Genomic DNA, 20,101 nt, shown 5'->3' with positions numbered 1-20,101 from the left:
AAGAGTGACTAAATAAAAAGGAATATAATAACATTTAATAATGTATTCTGAACATTTTGGGTTACTCATCATTTTAGGACACAGTGGAAGTCCATGGAATTTTGCCTGGATAGGGAAGAATTGAACCAGATTTCCAGTTTGAGGAGATATTTAGCCTTCTTTGTCAGAGAATTCATGTGCAACAACAAACTACAAATTCCAGGATCCCATAGCATTCAGCCATGGCACCTTTTAGAGTTTTCAGTCTAGAAAATCAGCAGAACCTCCCAGCCAAGAAAAAAAAATACATGAGCAAAACCAAAGAAGCAAAGGTTAAAGTGGGGAAAATCAAAACAAGTTAAATAAAGTAAAGTGAAATAAATGTTGGTACTCCATTTTTCATTTGTTGGAATTTTCCTATGTGATTATCATACGAAGACGAGAGCGGGTCGGGATCACTTCCTTCTCCTTTTCCCATCTGTAACCTGAGTGAAAGTGATAATGCAAATCACTTTCTCATGAAAGTGGGTTGAAAAGCGTTTTCAGCCATTAGCTGAAAGAGTTTCAGCGATCAAGGTAATAACAGCTGAAAGTGCTTCTCAGGCCGCTTTCATGTGAAAGTGATTTGTGCCATCACTTTCACTTGTGCTTTCTGGGCAGCTGAATGACGGGTTCAGCACGCTTGTGAGTGAAAATGATTTGCATGACCACTTTTACTGGTGCTTACCTGCCGGGTCAATGCCGGGTCATGTGTGAATGTTCTTCCCACGATCGAGTGAGAAGAACGGGACAGGAACAGGACACTGATGGCCCATCCCTCATGTGATAATCTAGATAATGTAGACTTTCCTTCCACACAGGAAGGTGGTCATGAAGACCCTGGAGAATGCATAATCTAAGTCCTAAATTGACCCTCAGGTTTGAGAAACACTTTCACTGCAACCCACGATGATGGAAGTACTGCCATGATCCTGAAGAATCATGTTGTCTGCTGGGATGAAGAGGGCAGTCCACATCTTCTGCTGTAATACTGTAAAATTAGCTTGTGCCTGGTCAAAGCATCCACTGTGGATCTGGCTATGTAGACTGCCCTCCTCCTCATTAGGCTGTTTCCAATCATTTCCCCTGTTTTCCCCTCAGCTATGTCTCCATTTTAAGTGATTGGGAAGTTCTGGGATCTGCCCTCCCTAGCAGCACAGGGATGCTCACTAAATTATTTGTTTTCTGTGTAGAACTCCTTCATCCTATCCCTTTGTTGTCTGTAATAGCTTCAAGGATGCCTAAAGAACAAAGGGGGAATCCTACATGGAAGCACCTTTTTGCTTCTTCAGTGAACATGTCAAGATCAATCCCTTCTCCTTTGTTAAGATGTGGCCCACACTTGTTAAGAACAGCCTCATTCCTACTCTTAGTCCCGAATGGGGTATAGTGCTTAAAACAATTGGATTTACATTTAACAACTGATTGTTAAATGGGTGTCTATGGGATTCCAGCCGATTTCTCCTTTGCTGGCTGAGGAACTGAGATCAGAAACTGCTGACATTCTGGAATATCTTTCTTCCAAGGAATGGTCCAGTTTCTGATCGTTTGTACTTAATATGTATCAAGACTCAGGACTATGGGGGTGAGAGTAAAATTAGGGCATTGCCTTTCTACATAAGAATACTGCCCTGCATCATGAAATTTTCCTTCAGTTCCTAAATTACTAGCATTGCAGTACCTAAAAACGTTAGGAGAGCATTTGAACTACAGTGGAGGTATCCAAACAAAAGAGGACGGAAAAGTGACCAAAAGAATACAAACCCAGCAGTTTGAGTGTGAACCATTTTCAGTGTCTCACTCATTGCAATGCTAGAAATTTGAAGAAGTTGATCCAAACTCTCTGAGCCATGATGCAGGCAGCTATGCAGGTTTAGCTTGGAGAAGCCTGATAGCCATCTTTAAACATCTGACAGAATGCCATGCAGATGATGGAAGAAGTGTATGAGTCTATGAACTCATTGCTTCTACAGAGAACCACCCCCTCCATTCCGGTTCCACCTGACACCCCACATGGATCACCAAGAAAAGACCACAAGGTAGTGTATCTGCTATTTTATTCCCGCAGTGACTAAATGCACAGCTGTAGAAAGGCTTGATTTTACAATGCCAGATTAAAATGTGATAGAGAGTAAAAGGAAGGAAAATCATGGGTAAGGGTTGTCTTTACTTTTATTCCTGGAATTTCTACATATTCCTCTGGGTTCCATTCATACCACCTTGCAAGTGAATACATCCTCTTCCTTTACGCGAGACCTTTCCACGGTGAGCTTGCTGTACATAAGGTTCTTAGGATTGGCCACCAAGACTGGACTGTTGACATAATCATCTTCAGGCAAAGGATTGTTGTTCTTCAACCACATGATGTCACTAGTTTCGTCAACCCCTTCAGAGAGGCAGGTGACGCTAACCTTTTCTGGCCTGGCACTGAACTCCTTAGGGTGAGGGGGGTAGACGAAAACATGTATAGTGGTGCTCTTGCCTTTTTGATAGTAGAATGGAGTAGAAAGAGAAAAAAGAGGTAAAGGTTATTCATTTTAAGACATATGTGGCAGCAAATTAGGTTCCCATGAATAAGGACCCCTACCCCTTGCATTGCAACCAAACATGCCCACTTCAAAATCCTCTAGAAATTTCACACTTTAATAGATCATGTTCTCTGAAGACACCTGATGGCATCCCAGAGTTCCCCCTGTCTTCTCCTTTCTAGGTACAAAATTGTACAGCTCACTGTCAAGGGGCAGAGCAGGCCTTTCTGTGGTATTGCAGGGCACTTATTCATAGAATTATAGACACAAAGAATAATAGAGTTGAAAGAGACCACAAGGGCCATCCACTCCAACCCCATTCTGCCATGCAGAAAATCCAAATCAAAGCATCCCTGACATATAGCCATCCAGCCTCTGTTTAAAGACCTCCAAGGAGGTAGACTCCACTACACTCCAAGGAAGCATTGTATTCCACTGTCGGACAGCCCTTACTGTCGGGAAGTTCTTCCTATTGTTGAAGTGGAATCTCTTTTGCTGTAGCTTGCATCAATTGTTTCGGGTCCTAGTCTCTGGAGCAGCAGAAAACAAGCTTGCTCCCTCCTCAATAGTCTCCTTGGACTTCTCCTGTTCTCCAGGAGTTCTCAAAGATTATTGCCAATGGCTCTGATATTATATTTGCCAGTTATTCATAATAAAACATCAACAATGGAAAGCATGCCACCCACAAAGAATTTCAAAACCATTTTGTATGAAAATCACTGCTGAACATTTGGTCGAAATACAAAAGAAAGCTCTGCCCTAAAATTCCGCCATGGATCTCAATACATGAAGTGTTTCATAAGCAAGAAAACTTGCATAAAGGGAAATTGTTTACATATAAAGATCTACTAAAGAAGGAGAACGGACAATGCCAAATCAAAACCAGAGAGGACTTAAATAAAGAAAGTATAACATGCCATTGGTTCCTATATAGACAATTTACCGAAAGGTTCAAAAAGCATTAAAGATTAGAAGGAACAGAAAGGGAGAAAAAAGACTTATTATTACATTCATGCAAAAAACTGATTATTATGAATTTTACAAATTATTGACAAATTTAGAATTGGAACAAGAAACTATAAAAGATAACATGATTAAATGGGCCAAAGATGTAGGACATGCTACATAATGAGATAGTTGTGAGAGAACTTGGAATCAAAATGTAAAAATTACCATAAGTTATGATTTAAAAGCAAATTCGTATAAAATGTTTTACAGATGGCACCTGACACCAGAGAGACTAGCCAAGATGTCAATTGCTTTCCTGTACATTCTGACCTGATAGTTGTTGGCATGGTCCAGAATGTCAGTGTTTCATGCAAATGAAAACCATCTAGAGTGAGGGTCTTTCATTAGACACCCCGAGGCCTTGCCATTCAACCCAATACACAGATTAACCTGTAAATCACTTCTTCTCAAACAACAGAACATATACCCATTCTCTTCAGTGCCAGCATTTTCTGAAGATGCCAGCCACAGATTTGGACTGGACACACCTTGAAAGAGATGACACCATGAAAGAAAGGACTCTCTTCTAAAAACAAAGCCATGGGGCCTCCAGACACCAAAAAATGTTCATTTAAAATTACATTTTTCATACTATCTTTCTCACTCTTGTCCGTAGGTGTATTCATCCTACAAATATCTCTCACATCTCTCCCTCTTCACCCTCATGGAGTCCCAGGGTGTGTATTTTGCTTGGCTTTGAACTTTCATACATTAGGAAGGCAGAAATAAAAGAGAATACTTTTCACTTTACAAAAAGCACATACATAAATCTCCCAAAAAGCTCTTGGATTTTCCTCTCCCCTCCCTGAAAGCCCCCCCCTTCCCCACATATTCACAGGGCACCAAGGCTCTGGAAATGATGCCAGTATGTGGGACTCTCAACCTACTTCCATTATAGACCTTGAAATGCCTTTGGGTTGTGGTCAGAAGGGCAGATGAGAAATCTGGAATGGGTTTAATTCTTTTTTTCCCCAGGAGAAGAGATTTAGAAGTATTAAAAAGAAAAGGGTCATGGAGAGAATCATAGAAGTTCAGGCAGGTGAGGGAAAAAGGGAATGTGAAAAAGAGAGAGAAGGGAGGTGGACTCACCTGGAGCATCCTGGGAAGAGGTCCATGGCAAGCTGGCCCCAAGGGCAAGGAGTCCCATAAGGAGGCAAAGCATTCTGCAAGAGTGAATGGTAATCCTCTGTGGCACATTCAGGGTGTTTATATAGTGTTCTGGAAGACTTTGGGTGGGACAGCAGGTCTATTTTGGCTAACCCATGCAATATCACCAAGGCAGCTGAGAAAGAGGCTGATGTTTGGGAATGTTTGGAAGGCATCCACAGACTCAGGTGAGTAACCGGAATGAGTTGCAAACCCCAGTAGCTTCGGGAACATTGAGGACCGGTCACCTGAGTAGGACAGAGCCAGTTCTTGCAATATTCACTGAGAAAATGAGTCACTGGAAATACAACTAGAAAACAGAAAACAAATTTTTAAAAAACAAGGAGAACCAACTAATTGTAGAACAACTTGTAACTGGAATAATTAAAAAGAAGTTGCCAGTAGTTAGAACAACCAGGAATTCAAGGAGGAGGCACTTGGCATGCAGGATTCTGGTAGCAAGCTAGATGTGTTTCTGGGCATTAAGTCTTTAATCAAAATTTTGGTATCAGATGGAGAAATGACATGGAAAAAATATCAGTATGCAAAGGGGTCTTGTATCACCTTTGAGACTAACGTGTGAAAGAAGATAGCATCAGCTTGGGATCGACTTCCACAGATGCATGGACTCCATGCATCTGAGGAAGTTGACCCAATCTACGAAAATGTATGCTACACCTTCTGTTACTTTCAGAAGTGTTACAAGATCCATTTTCAGACTATATGTATAAAATATATACAAAACATAAATTAATATCATGTTTAGAACTGGGTACTATCTCCAAGATTTCTCATTCTCTTTATGCAAATATATCAAAATACTAAATAATTTGAAAACCTAAACACTTCTGGTCCCAAGCATTTCAGATAATGGATCTCAGCCTGCACTTCTGTTTTCCATTGTGTCTTTCAGGTCAATTCCTGGCTCTCCACTTAGTAAAAACATGTTTGTACAGATAGTAATTCTTTCTCTGTACTTAATGTTTTTCAAAATGAACTGAAAATGTTATGTTAGTATGAATAGTGTTGAGCCAAGTATTCATCTATTCATGTTCATGTTCTAGAAATGATTAAAAATGTCATGAATATATGATTGATGAAAAGAAATCTCTTGATAGAACAGGTGGGATGTGGAGTTGCACATCCCTGTATTTGCCAAATGTACCAAGGACAAGTTGACTATTCTAGGGTTACTAATAATGCAATTGCATTTACATAGGGATTTTTCTAGTCAGTTCAGAAATTCCAGATTTCATATGTTGCCCTGGAAGACATCCACTTGTTTGCATTTCAAAATATTTTTCCCTTTTGTCAAGAGCATTTTGAATGGTTGAATTAATATGTTTTGGAGGCTAATTTGTTTTAAATGTTTTAATTATTTAATATGTTTGATACATTGCAATTCTTATATTGTATTATGTATTTTAAGATGGTTTTTTGTGGGTCTTTGGGGCTATGTGGCCATGTTCTAGAAGAGTTTCTTCCTGCTGTTTCGCCAGCATCTATGGCCGTGGCAAGTATTCTCTGAAGATGCCAACCACAGATGCTGGCGAAACGTCAGGAAGAAACTCTTCTAGAACATGGCCACACAGCCCAAAAAACCCACAAAAAACTTTGGATGCTGACCATGAAAGCCTTCGACTTCATATTTTAAGATTGTTTAAATTATTCCTTATTTTAAATTTCAGTTGTTCTTTGGACATTGTCCAGAACTTTAAAAGTTATTTTCAGTTCCACAAGGGCAAACAATTAGTGAAAAAACAAAACAAAACCCTGAGATTCTTAGATGCTGAATTTTGCGCAAAATCTATTCAGACCTGATTAAAAAACATTGAAATATTGGTTCACTGTCTATTTCTAGCCATGCTCCTATGTTCATATAACTCTGATGCACGCAGTACATGACGCTTGGTATTCAGCTTCATTTTTATGTGTGATAGTGAAAGCTGAAGAGTGAAGGAAACTGACAGGAAAAGAATGAACTCATTTGAAATGGTGACACTTGAGAAGAGGTTGATGGTATCAAGAGCAAGTCAATCCTGAACTCTAGGAGCCAAAATGAGCAAAGTGAGGTTGTGAAAATGGGCAACACTGCTGTGATAGTCTCTGTAACAGCCATGCTTCTGCTCCTGAGTAGGAAAGAAAGCCCTGGAGATCAGCATCTAAGAATCTCAGATTTTTATTTTTGTTTATTTATTTATTTTTACTAATTTTTAGCTCATGTGAGTCTGAGAACAAATTTAAAGCTTGTAACAATGCCCAAAGACATCTGAGAAGATGATTGATAGTAAGATCATTCCATAGCACTGGTTATCTTGGTGAGGGCTTAAGTCCAATAATATCTGGAGGGAAATTATTGTCGGTCTAGCTAAAACAATGCATGTTTGAGGAGATGGCCTTTGACAGATGCAAGTCACCACCACAGAAAGCCCTAAAGGCAACAAGCTCAGTTGGAAGGCATTTTGTTAATTAATCTTGATGGCGTATTGTACTTACTCCTGAATTTCTGGAAGAGCCTATGACTGTAATTAATCAACCTATTCCTGGATTATCCTTATGGTGTTGTAAGAGTTCACTAACATATGGTTACGTCTTGCCAAAAGCCTTCTGAAACTTTGAGTATAACCACATCCAAAACTCAATATAGCATTCACACTATGAGGTTTATCGCAAAGGGGATAAAATGTTCCCAGATGCGTTACAACAAGCACAAGCGCGTGCGTGGAGCATGATGGGAACCCGATGGGGCCCAGAACGCGACTTTACCGCACAGGGAATGCCACCACCGCCGCCGAGCGTTCCCATTGGGTTCCAGAGGGCGCCATTTCTGGGAACTGTTTCAAAAGCGTTCCCAGAAATGGCGCCCTCTGGAACCAGATGGGAATGCGATGGGAACGCTTGGTGGCAGTGGCGGCGTTCCCTGTGCGGTAAAGTCGCGTTCTGGGCCCCATCGGGTTCCCATCATGCTCCCCGCGCGCCCGCGCTCGTGCTCATTGTAACGCATTGGGGAACGTTTCATCCCCAGTGTGATAAACCTCTATATCCCAATATTCATTCCAGAATGTTCTGCTTTCTTATGGGGCCTCCTGTCCTTGGTGACATCTTGCCAGGGACTTCTTTCCACGATATTCCAGTTGAGTCCACCTCCCTTCCCTTCTGTTTTCACCTCCTTCTTTTCCCTGCCTGCATGGAGCTCGGTGGTCCTTTCCTTGACTTCTTTCTTTTTAATGCTGCTTCACTACTACAAGTTTCCTAACTATCCACCCTGCTGCTCATATGTTTTGATTGTTGATTTCAAGGGATTTAGAGTGGGATGGGGTTGAGGCTCCTGTGTACAAGTATTTTAGTGAAAGTCTTAGTTCAATGTGAATTTATGGAGGGGGGAGCTTTGAGGGATGGGGGGAGGACAGAGATAAACCAAAGGCCTTATTTTAAGGTTTCTATGGGGCTCTACAGATGGGCAGCATGCTGCCACTTCTTTCCTGGCTGGATAGAGGCTGCAGCAACCTTATGCTGCAGCCCTGATCTGGCCTCTGGAGAGTGAAAAAAGGAGCCACAAAAAGCTGCTCCTTTTTGCACTCTCCAAGGGGTGCTAAAGCCATGGCAATGTGGCTTTATGATGCCCCTTTATCACTGCACCATGTAGATGGTGCTGGTATGCACCATCATGGTGCATGCTGTGTAGACCGGCATGCACCAAATTGGCACTCTAGGGGTGGAGTCAGGTCATCCAGCGTGCAGATGCTGTGCCCGGACCCCGCTCACAGGCTGGCACAAAGTGCCAGTCTGTATACGTTCCAAATGTACTTTTCACAATGTAGAAAAAATTCCCCCTTATTTTTGTCTTTTTTGTACAACATCAGAGTTTGGTCAAGATGGCAAATATTATCAGTGAGGAAGAACAGCCAAGGTAGGAGAGGCTGCAGCAGTTTGTTTATGCTTGAGCCTCCTGGGAAGGGAAAGATTCCACCATCTCCTTTCCTCTCTCCTCTGCTACATTATGGGGAATACTTTTGCACTTTGAATGCAGTTTGAAGCAACTGCACTAAGCAGAGCACAAAGGGGAAAAGTGGAGGAAGGAGAAAGAAACTGAGACATTTTATAAGCAGCTGCAAAGGGGGATAGCAGAAGATTAATAAGGACTGTCCCTGCCAAATCAGGAACATTGGAGTTTACTCTGGTGTTCAGGTGTGAATTGCAGATGAGCCAATTCAAGGATCCTGGCCACCATCCTCATGATTCTATTTCTTTAGCTGAGATTTGAACTGGGCACACCTTGAAAGAAAGGATACCATCAAAGAGAAAATGGCTTTTTGAAAAAGTCATGAAGATGCAACCATTTTAAATGGCATCCTTTATTCTGTTCCACGCAACCTTTTCCTCAGATGTGTCTGTTCCACAAATCTCTGTCACTTCTGTCCCTGTTTGCAATCCTTCTGATTTTCCAGGGCTTGGTGTTTGGGACTGGTACTGAGCCTTCTCTGCTAGATACACAGCCCCATTTAGAGACCCATATAGGGCTTGTCTACACAAGCCATTTGCAAAGGTTTTTCCCCACCCACATGTCTCCCAGTCCAGATGATGCAGAGCGGAAGGGCAACAAGGTGGTTGTTTACAGTGTCCAGCTGTACCTTCAACCATCAGTTTGAATTGTTCCCTTAGAAGTGACAATGCGGTGCCCAGCCATGTGATTGATGCTAGATGTCTCTATCAGAGAGAGCAACTTGCACTGGTATTGCTGGTGCTGGGTGGCACAGTGAGACCCTATGTAAATGCCTCTTGCCATTGCTATGAAAAGAAAAAGCAATGGAGGGAAGTCTGGGCAGCTTTGGGGCCAGAATACTCCAGGGATGGACTTGTTTATTATTTTATTTATTTATTTTCATTGGTGTGTTGCCTTTCTCCCTGAACCCAAGCCGGCTCACAGCCAAAAAACATCACAATAAAACATTACTAAAAAAACACAAAAATATTTAAAATCATCTGCAAATTGTATAAAAATCACATTAAAATATACGCAAGCTAAAAGACATGACCAAAGCGCACGCACGCACGCACGCACGCGCACGCGCACTCACACACACACACACACACAAACACACACACACAGAGTTGCAGAAGCCACTGTAGCATGTTTATATAATAAATATTAAAATGCTTGCTTAAATAAAAATGTCTTGGTTTGCTGATAAAAAGCAAGCAAGGAGGGGATCAGGCTAGCATCTTGTGGAAGGGAGTCCCAAAGTGTGGGAACAGTGACTGAGATGGCTTTCTCTTATGTCCTCACCAAGTGAGTCTGCAATGGTGGTGGGGTCAAGAGAAAGCCTTTCCCCTAAGATCTTAGTGTTCTGGCAGATTCATATGGGGAGATATGATTCTTCAAATAATCTGGACCTAAGCTGTATAGGGCTTTATAGGTCATAACCAGCAATTTGAATTTTCTTACCAGTGTAGACTCACTCTTAGAGGATTAACTAAGCCTGCCAAACTGGGACAGGTGGAAGATGTGGAGCTCACCATTCAGGAATCTATCTCTTGGCCTAGTCAAGTGAAACACTATGTCCTCGCTAGATAAGTCCTATCTCAATACCACCAAGGTCCCTCCCAATCCTTGACCTACCTTTCTTTACCCACAAAGGATCTGTACAATTAACCTGGATTAACTTTAATATGTTGCCATGCAGAATATATCCTCAGAAGGGAGGTATATGATAGAAGATTAGACCCTTCGGCATGAATGGTAACAGACAAAACCTTTGCATATGGTCTTCAGTCCAGGGTATTTTGGGTTCTGGTTAATACTATCCTTTTGTATTTTGAAAGCTCTACAATACATTGTATTTGCACATCTGATGGATCATGTTTTGTCATGTAAATGTTTCTAGAATTTAAGAGGCTCATTGAGATTGTCTTGTGGCATTGGTACAAATCACTGCTTCATGCCAAGGTGCCTTTAAAGAAATTATATTCATTCTTGCTACAAAAAATGTGATTACTGTATCATTCCCAGCATAAGGTCTTGGGCATGAAAAGTGGGTGAACAGATAACAGAGAGAGAGAGAGAGAGAGAGAGAGAGAGCTGGGCCAAAATTAAGAAGTTGAATTTCAGCAAGGATAAATATAAGAAACTACAGCATAGCTGAAAGCATTGTAGACAAAGATAGGATTAGTGATACCTGATATACATGAAAAGGATCTGGGGCTCTTAGTGGACTACAAGCTAAACATGAGTCAACAGTGTGATTTAGCAACAAACCTGGGCTGCATGAACAGGAGCATAGTATCCAGATCGAAGGAAGTAGTTGTTCCACTCTATTCCACTTTGGTCAAGCCATAGTTCAAGAATGATATCAACAAGCTGTAATCATTATCATTATCTTTTGAGTAATTGTAGCCCAAGTCTATCAGGAATCCGGGAGAACAGATGTGTCAACCACCCAAGCTTATTGCGATTAAAGTGCAGTGTCTGTAAATATGACTTTCAAAACAACATGTTAGATAGTGTTCTTGGGGGTTTATTGAAGTCAAGTAGGACATGATCAAAATTCTGCCTGGGAACACTGACTTGAATATTTAAAATGGCTTATTTCCCCCATCCAGCTTTCAGGGTCATTCAAGCTAACTGGAAGGTTGTTTATCTGACATTCTATTTTTCTGTCCAAATAATGGTAAGCATAGATAGCTGTGGCAGAAACGGCTAGAGTTCAGGCAGCTGCCAGAGTAACCTGTTACACACAGTACTTGGGGGCTCAATGAGCATTTGAGAGTCAGTAACAAAGATATGACTGCACTCTTTTAGATCGCTAGAAACTAAGCAGTTTATTGCATTGGACTTGCTCCTGTGATAGAAGCGGGATGTAACTTTAAGAAGGTGGATATTTGCAATTCCCCATCACCAGGGAATATGCAGCCCATTTGCAACCAAGGCTTCTGTTGCATCTTTTCAAGAACAGGAAAATCCCATTCTTAAAAAGATGCAGGAGGGGCCTGGAGAACCCTGGGTTGCAAATGGGTTGCGTACTCTCCGGTGACAGGGAGAAGCAATAAGATTTGCTTTCCTAAAGTTACATCAATTGCGGGAGCAAAGCCAATGCGATAAACCCCTAGGTCACAGATGTTTGAGTACTAACAGGCTGTTGGTTTCTATCTGCCACAGCCAGCATGCACAGTGGTCAGGTATGATGGGCATTGTGATTCCACGTCTTCTAGAGGGCAACAGGTTCAACAACATCTAGAGGGCAATTGCACCATGGCTCAAGGCTGATTGCAAAGATTCCAAATGAAGATGGAATGAATCATCTTCATTTACAGATTGGTTTGGGGAAATCAATAATGACCAAAATAATTTCTCAAAATAATACCTCAAAGGGGAAGATTATTTCCCCATCAAACGAAAAGTGAAAGGGCTGGAATTGGGTAGATACTTAGAGGCCATTGAAATAAGTGAAATTTTAATAATGACTTGCTAAGTCCAACCGATTTCAGGATGTCTTCTCTTAAATATAATAATGTTTGAATGCAATTCAAGTTGTGTGTACATTGATCAAATGATACAAGAATGCTTTTGAGAACAAGGTGACACTCAGACCACATAAAAATCTCATTGCAGCATTCTGCCTAAATATTTCCAGCAGTATCTCGTCTTTCAATTCGCCAGAGAAGAGATTAATAAGAATGGCAACTTGTTACCCAACCACACATTAGGTGAAATCTTTGCTCCGACTGTCTACAATGAAATGGGGACATGTTTGGGAACAATGGATGTCCTTTTCACAGGGCACAAGAATTCTCTAAACTATATATGCAATACGAAGTACAAGATAATGGCCATCATTGGGGGACTCTCCCCTCACAACACTAAGCAGATGCCTCACATCTTAAATATCTATAAGATGCTACAGGTATGTGTTTTCCTTTGCAATAAATTAATAAAATTATAGGAGAAATGTTTTAGTTGTCAAATTGCCCTCCCTTCAGTGAGCAATGCAAACTTGGCTCAATTTGTTCAGCCAAAATTCCTTTTAGTCCAGTACATGTTCCTTGTCATGGTGTGCCTTCATGTTTGGGATTTGCCTTTGCCTTCCTCTGAGGCTGAGTGAGACTTCTTCAAGGTTTCCTATTGGGTTTCCATACTCAAGTGGTGATGTGATGTGTATGTGTGTCCTCAGGTCGTTGACAGCTAGGTAATATTAATTCAAGGCTACATTGGAAGTTATGATACTGGTTGTTGTTGTTATATGGGAACCCTAAGGAGAACCTGCCACAGGGTTTTCATGGCAAGGTGTGTGTGTGTGTGTGGGGGGGGGGGTTGTCAGTGAGACTGAGAGAGTGTGACTTGCCCAAAGTCACCCAATCCATTTCCATGATTGAGTGGGTATTCAAACCCTGATCTCCAGAGTCCTGGTCCAGTATTCAAATCAAGACACTACCTAAATTGAGCAATAATGGGAGGGTTGTTTGTCACTTCTAAAAAAGAACATTCTCCTTCTACTTACTTGAGTTATGGATCCTTTGACCCTGCACTGAATGACAAATCACAGTTCCCTTCTGTCTATCGAATGATCCCAAGCGAAAGTGCTCTGTATGTTGGAATTATCAAGCTCTTTCAAAATTTTGGATGGACTTGGGTTGGCCTCATTATTTCTGATGACAGTGGAGAACTGTTCCTGAGGAGTCTCATTCCTCAGCTACTCCAGAACACCATTTGTTTTGCTTTTCAGGAAATTATGCCAACTTTGAAAAAGTATTGGTTTCCAACATTCCAGTTTAATAATAAATTGGCAAGAATAAAGTGGGTCCTCTCATCTTCTGATACGGATGTGGTTCTTGTTCATGGGGATGCACTATCTATGGAAGGCTTGAGAATAGTTCTGTATTTCAGCGAGTTTAATGAAAAGAAGCCAACACAGAAAGTTTGGGTCATCACAGCTCAGTGGGATTTTACATCTTCATTTTCTACTGAGGTATTTACCCCCAAATCTTTTAATGGCACTCTGTCATTTACACTGCACACAAAAGAAGTGAAAGGATATGCAGAATTTCTGCACACAATAAATCCAAATGGAAAGAATGATTTTTACACCCCTTTGTTTTGGATTTCCACCTTTGGATGCTCATTACCCCAATATGGTTACTATCTGCCCAATGCAGCCAACTGTACTGGGGAAGAGAAGTTGAGCACCTTGCCTGACACCGTGTTTGAAATAGGAATGTCTGGTCAGATATATAGTATTTATAATGCTGTTTATGCCATCGCACATGCCCTCCATGCTATGTTTTCATCAAGAACTAAATGGGAAGCATTAAGAGATGGTGGCATATGGGACCGTTGGACTGTCCATCCTTGGCAGGTAGGAACATTCTCTTGTCGATTGCTACTGTAATGATCTGTGCATGGGCTCCAAAATGGTTACAAATGGGGAGGGGGGAAAGCTCCCCATTCACATATTATGTCAATTGAAAAGTTGCAATTTCCCTGTCTACAAGTACGTTAGAGAATCCAGCTTCCTCAAATGCTTCATAGGCCAGTCACTTCTGTAGGTGGCTCTACTCCAGCAGTGACCAAAGCATAAAGGTCCGTCAATTACATTTAGCCCCTCTGCTATGTCCTTTTTAATATTGATGCTGAGAAGGATCAAAGGAAGCCATTATGATTTCTTGGACATAATTCCATCATACCATCATAATGAATAAGAAGTGCTAATTGAGCACAGACAGCAGCATATGCTCTCCATGCCCCCGTTTGGGGGTAATTTCTCTCAAGAATGAATTAAAATGAAAGTCTCTCCCAGTCCAAGCAGATATACAAATAGAGGATTTAGCAAAAAACTTCTTTGACAGTAACGAATCTTGAAAGGATGGGATAAGTGGCAAAATGCATAAGGCTAATATATCCGAATGCAGCAATAAAGGGAGCATTCTAGGGATTAGACATCATTGTGCAATTTTGCAATATTATTGAATCCAACATAATGGAGATTGAAGGAAATTAGATAGTATCCCATGAAATATTTTTTCCTTATAGATTTTCACAGATGTCTCCCAGTGCCATATGTGTTGAGCATTGCCAGCCTCGAAACAGCAAGACCATTCGGGAAGGAAAACCGATTTGTTGTTATGATTGTCTACCATGCTCTGAAGGAATGATTTCCTCCCAGACGGGTAAGCCATGGTTGCCCTATGACATTGTGGAAACAGTTGATCTCTTGGTGTAGTATGTCTGCTCAAATCTCCAGTACATATGGGTATTCCTTATTTATGTTATGGATCAAAACTGACTGGCAGCTTAAAGAACAGGCATGTTTCTCAGGCTGCATCTACACTGCAGAATGAATGCAGTTTGATGCTGTTTTAACTGCCATGGTTCAATGCTATTGAGTTCTGCTATTTGTAATTCTCTGAGACATTTAGCTTCTCTCTTTGATAGCTCTGGTGCCACCACAAACTACAAATCCCAGGATGCCATAGGATGATGCCATGGCAGTTAAAGTGGTGTCAAACTGCAGGATAAAGTTCGCAGTTTGGGAGTACTCCTGGACTCATCTCTACAATTATCATCTCAAGTAGATGCGATGGCCAGGAGTGCTTGGTACCAGCTTCAGCTGATACGCCAACTGCGCCCCTGTCTGGATCGAAAGGACCTTGAAACTGTAGTACACGCACTAGTAACCTCTCTTTTGGATTTCTGTAATGCGCTCTACATAGGGCTACCTTTGTACCAGGTTCAGAAGCTTCAGTTAGTTCAGAACGCCGCAGCCAGATTGGTCACGGGTACCCGTAGATCGGACCATATAACACCTTTACTAAAATCTCTCCACTGGCTGCCTATTAGCTTCCAGGTGCAATACAAAGTGTTGGTTGTTACCTTTAAAGCCTACATGGCTCGGGCCCGAGTTACTTGAGGGAGCGCGTCTCCCTACATAATCCCCCTCGCACCCTCAGAACATCTGGGACATATGTACTTGAATACCCCAGGGTAAAATTAGTAAAAACTTATCAGAGAGCCTACACGGCGACAGCTCGTGCTCACTGGAATGCTCTCCCTGAAAAGATCCGGCTATGTTCCACGCTGGAAGCCTTCAAGAAGGCTTTGAAAACGCATCTTTTTCAAATAGCATACCCCCCCGATTCTCTTTAGAGATAGAATACCCTAATTAAGATCCAGATACCCAACCACAACCGACTGTTTTTAAATGGACTTGTATTTGTTAGGAGATTTTTATTGTACTGTGTAATATTGCTAATGTAATCGATGTTATATTGTATTGCTTGAGTATTGTACTGTTTTGTATTATATTGTATGCTAATGTGAACCGCTTTGATCAGACAGAAAAGCGGTATACAAATAAAAATTTTATTTATTTATTATTATTCTAAAGTGTGGCAGTGGCCTCAGAAAGGCAGATTCTAATTTAAATCCCAGACAGAAAGAGCAAGGAAAGTATGGGTAATTTCTCAATAATAGCGATCTCCTAGAAGTGGTGAGTAGATCAATCCTTCTATTAAAATAGATTTCTTCAGAAACATGGTAGTGATTGAAAGGCATCATTATGTGATCTGGGCACAACAAGGAAAGCATAGTGTCTTTTGATCAGGTATTTAATGTTTCACAAAGTTTCTTCTCAAAGAAAGCAAATTTATCAAGAATGTATTTGAAAATGCATGCAGTTTTTGAAGACTATTTGCAATTTGCAACTGATTTTGGTCAAAATTTTCACATTGTGATGTTACACAGAAAACAGCATTTTCTGAAAGTAAAATAATATGTCTATACATCTGTGAACAAAGCAACCACAAGTAGTTTGATAGGATCAGCCCCAAACTGCAACGAAACCCATCAGTCCAGGATGCTTCTCATTGGGAAGTCTTGGCACTCAACGAATATATTTATTCAACCATTTTTGAATGCTTTCAAACAGTATTTCCATCTCTACTTTTCCAGATCTCAAGGCACTATAGGGAATGGAAGAAATGTATAGAATATTATACATTAGATTATGATTATATTATATATGGAAAACACTAACAAAATAAACACAAACTGAATTAAGACAACTCAAACTATAATTGAGTTCCCACTTTCTTAACCTAAGAACATTAATCCTCAGTGTGTGTGTGTGTGTATTCTCAATAATGCTAACTTATTCTTATTTCACTTCTAACCTAAAAAATTAAACAAAATTGCGTCAAGCCTCCATTTGCAACCATAATATTCCCTTCTTTCTTCTTCAAATAAAGCAAAAATAATGCCCAGTCTTTAAAAACAAATGTCCAATGATTTTTCTTGGATTGGCACTTTGAGTTTGTCCATCTCTGTCAACAGCCCATGCTTCCTCTGTAAGAAGATAGTGAGTTTTCCAACACTTTACATACAATAACCATGCCTCTACAATCATATAATTCTACAATTTTGGCAGAATCTTGTTCTGTTGCTTACAAAGATACTTGTAGTTTTTCTTAGAATTAAAAATATAATATCTTGACTTTTTCCAGATGCAGAAAAGTGCAACCGGTGCCTCGAGGACCACCGTTCAAATAGGAATCGAGATGCATGCATTCCCAAACCTGTAAACTATATGTCATTTGAAGACCCCTTGGGAATTGTTCTGGCTTCTTTGGTTCTTTTCTTTGCTCTGGTTACTCTTGTGGTCGTGTGGACCTTCATTCGACACAGGCACACTCCCATCCTTAAAGCCAATAACTGGACCCTCACCTGTGTCCTACTCTCCTCTTTACTGCTTTGCTTTCTCTGCTCTTTGCTCTTCATTGGAAAGCCTGGGGTTGTGTCTTGCATTCTCCGGCAAACGTTCTTTGCCATTGTTTTCTCTACTGCTGTTTCTTCAGTCTTGGCAAAAACCTTGACAGTTGTCTTGGCCTTCATGGCCACCAAGCCAGGAAATAGTGTGAGGAAATACATAAGGAAGAATTTGGCAGTGCAAGTTGTTATTTTTGCATCTCTTATCCAAATTTCAATTTGTGTTGTGTGGCTGGCCATCTCTCCCCCTTTTCCAGAATGGGACATAAACTTCCAGATGGGAGAGATTGTAGTGCAATGCAATGAAGGCTCAGATGTGATGTTTTACATTGTTTTTGCCTATATGGGGCTTTTGGCCTTCATCAGCGTCACCATTGCTTTCTTTGCCAGGAAGTTGCCTGATACTTTCAATGAAGCCAAACTGATCACCTTCAGCATGCTGGTCTTTTGCAGTGTTTGGGTGTCCTTTGTCCCCACTTACCTGAGCACCAAAGGGAAATACATGGTTGCTGTGGAGATCTTCTCCATCTTGGCCTCTAGTTCTGCATTGCTGGGTTTCATTTTTCTTCCTAAGTTCTACATTGTTTTAATTAGACCTGAGCTAAACATCAGGGGCCAGCTAGTAAGGAAAAAGCAGTCTAATTCTCAGTGACTTCTTCTGGGTTACTTGCTGCTTACTTCTGCTGTGCAGAAGAGATTTCTGCATCCAACCTTTTGGATTCTATATAGGAATTCTATATAAGGCTATGCTTGCAGCCACACTTTTAGCATGATCCTAGCATGGAGAAGGCACACATATTTCCAGAAGAAATGTTGTCCCGTGAGACTACATTTTCATAGACGGTGGTGGTGGGACTGCTAAGCTTAATCAAACATCGATTTCTCTGCTATGAGAAACCTGCTGCATCCATAAAATAGCAATAAATCTTATTCTGTTTCTAGCTGTTTTGTCAAAACCTTTTTTCTCCTCTTCACAATACCTGAATCTCTTTTAGTGTGTTAGTCCTGATAAAGCCCCAACTCTTATGTTGTCAAGATACAAAATACAATTTGTTGAAATAACAGGAACAATGGTGAAAGTATTTAAAGAGTAAAAATATAGAACAGACTATATGAATTAAAATAGTAATAACTATTAAAGTATATCTACTCAATTTTGTCTGGACTGCAGGCTCTCTTGGTTTTTGTTTTAACTTTCACTATAAAGTATTTGTGGGCTACAAAGAGTGACTAAATAAAAATGAATATAATAACATTTAATAATGTATTCTGAACATTTGGGGTTACTCATCATTTTGGGACACTGTGGAAGTCCATGGAATTTTGCCTGGATAGGGAAGAATTGAATCAGATTTCCAGTTTGAGGAGATATTTAGCCTTCTTTGTCAGAGAGTTCAAGTGCAACAACAAACTACAAATTCCAGGATTCCATAGCATTCAGCCATGGCACCTTTTTGCTTCTTCAGTGAACATGTCAAGATCAATCCCTTCTCCTTTGTTAAGATGTGGCCCACACTTGTTAAGAACAGCCTCATTCCTACTCTTAGTCCCGAATGGGGTATAGTGCTTAAAACAATTGGATTTACATTTAACAACTGATTGTTAAATGGGTGTCTATGGGATTCCAGCCGATTTCTCCTTTGCTGGCTGAGGAACTGAGATCAGAAACTGCTGACATTCTGGAATATCTTTTGTCCAAGGAATGGTCCAGTTTCTGATCGTTTGTACTTAATATGTATCAAGACTCAGGACTATGGGGGTGAGAGTAAAATTAGGGCATTGCCTTTCTACATAAGAATACTGCCCTGCATCATGAAATTTTCCTTCAGTTCCTAAATTACTAGCATTGCAGTACCTAAAAACGTTAGGAGAGCATTTGAACTACAGTGGAGGTATCCAAACAAAAGAGGATGGAAAAGTGACCAAAAGAATACAAACCCAGCAGTTTGAGTGTGAACCATTTTCAGTGTCTCACTCATTGCAATGCTAGAAATTTGAAGAAGTTGATCCAAACTCTCTGAGCCATGATGCAGGCAGCTATGCAGGTTTAGCTTGGAGAAGCCTGATAGCCATCTTTAAACATCTGACGGGATGCCATGCAGGTGATGGAGGAAGTCTATGACTCTATGAACTCCTTGCTCCCATTGAGAACCACCTCCTCCATTCTGGGTCCCCACATGGATCCCCAAAAAGAGACCACAAGGTAGTGTATCTGCTATTTAGTTCCCGTTTTATTCCCCCCGTGCCAAAATGCACAGCTGTGGAAAGGCTTGATTTTACAATGCCAGAGTAAAATCTGAAAGAGAGTAAAAGAATTGAAAATCGTGGGTAAGGTTTATCTTTACTTTTATTCTTGGGTGTACCTCACACTCCTCTGTGTGTCGTTCAAACCAACCACCATGCAAATATATTCGCCAATCCTTTCCATATTGAGCGCGCTGTAACGAAAGTACTTTCCTGCAATATTGTCCACCAAGACTGGACTGTTGACATAATTATCTTTAGACACAGGATTGTTGTTATTCAACCACCTGATTTCACGATCTTCGTAAAACCCTTCGTAAAATGCTTCAATGAGGCAGGTGACGATCACCTTTCCTGATCTGCCACTCATCTGCTCAGGAAGAGGAGGGTAGACATAAACACG

General features: G+C 40.8%; 1 protein-coding gene across 1 annotated transcript; it reads left to right on the top strand.

Annotated features, from left to right (window-relative positions):
• The first annotated feature begins 13,144 nt into the window (after nucleotides 1-13,144).
• Nucleotides 13,145-18,106, top strand: LOC149304174 (vomeronasal type-2 receptor 26-like). The gene is made up of 3 exons (XM_089479708.1): nucleotides 13,145-14,050; nucleotides 14,735-14,861; nucleotides 17,193-18,106. Exons 1-3 carry the CDS (start codon nucleotides 13,145-13,147, stop codon nucleotides 18,104-18,106), a joined length of 1,947 nt encoding a protein of 648 aa, XP_089335834.1.
• The last annotated feature ends 1,995 nt before the right edge of the window (nucleotides 18,107-20,101 follow it).

Source organism: Sceloporus occidentalis, unplaced genomic scaffold (assembly GCF_023333645.1).
Source record: "Sceloporus occidentalis isolate IW3139 unplaced genomic scaffold, rSceOcc1.0.p SCAF_14, whole genome shotgun sequence".
NCBI lineage: Eukaryota > Metazoa > Chordata > Lepidosauria > Squamata > Phrynosomatidae > Sceloporus > Sceloporus occidentalis.
The sequence above is the reverse complement of the archived record's forward strand: the minus strand, read 5'-3'. Positions and strand labels throughout refer to the sequence as shown.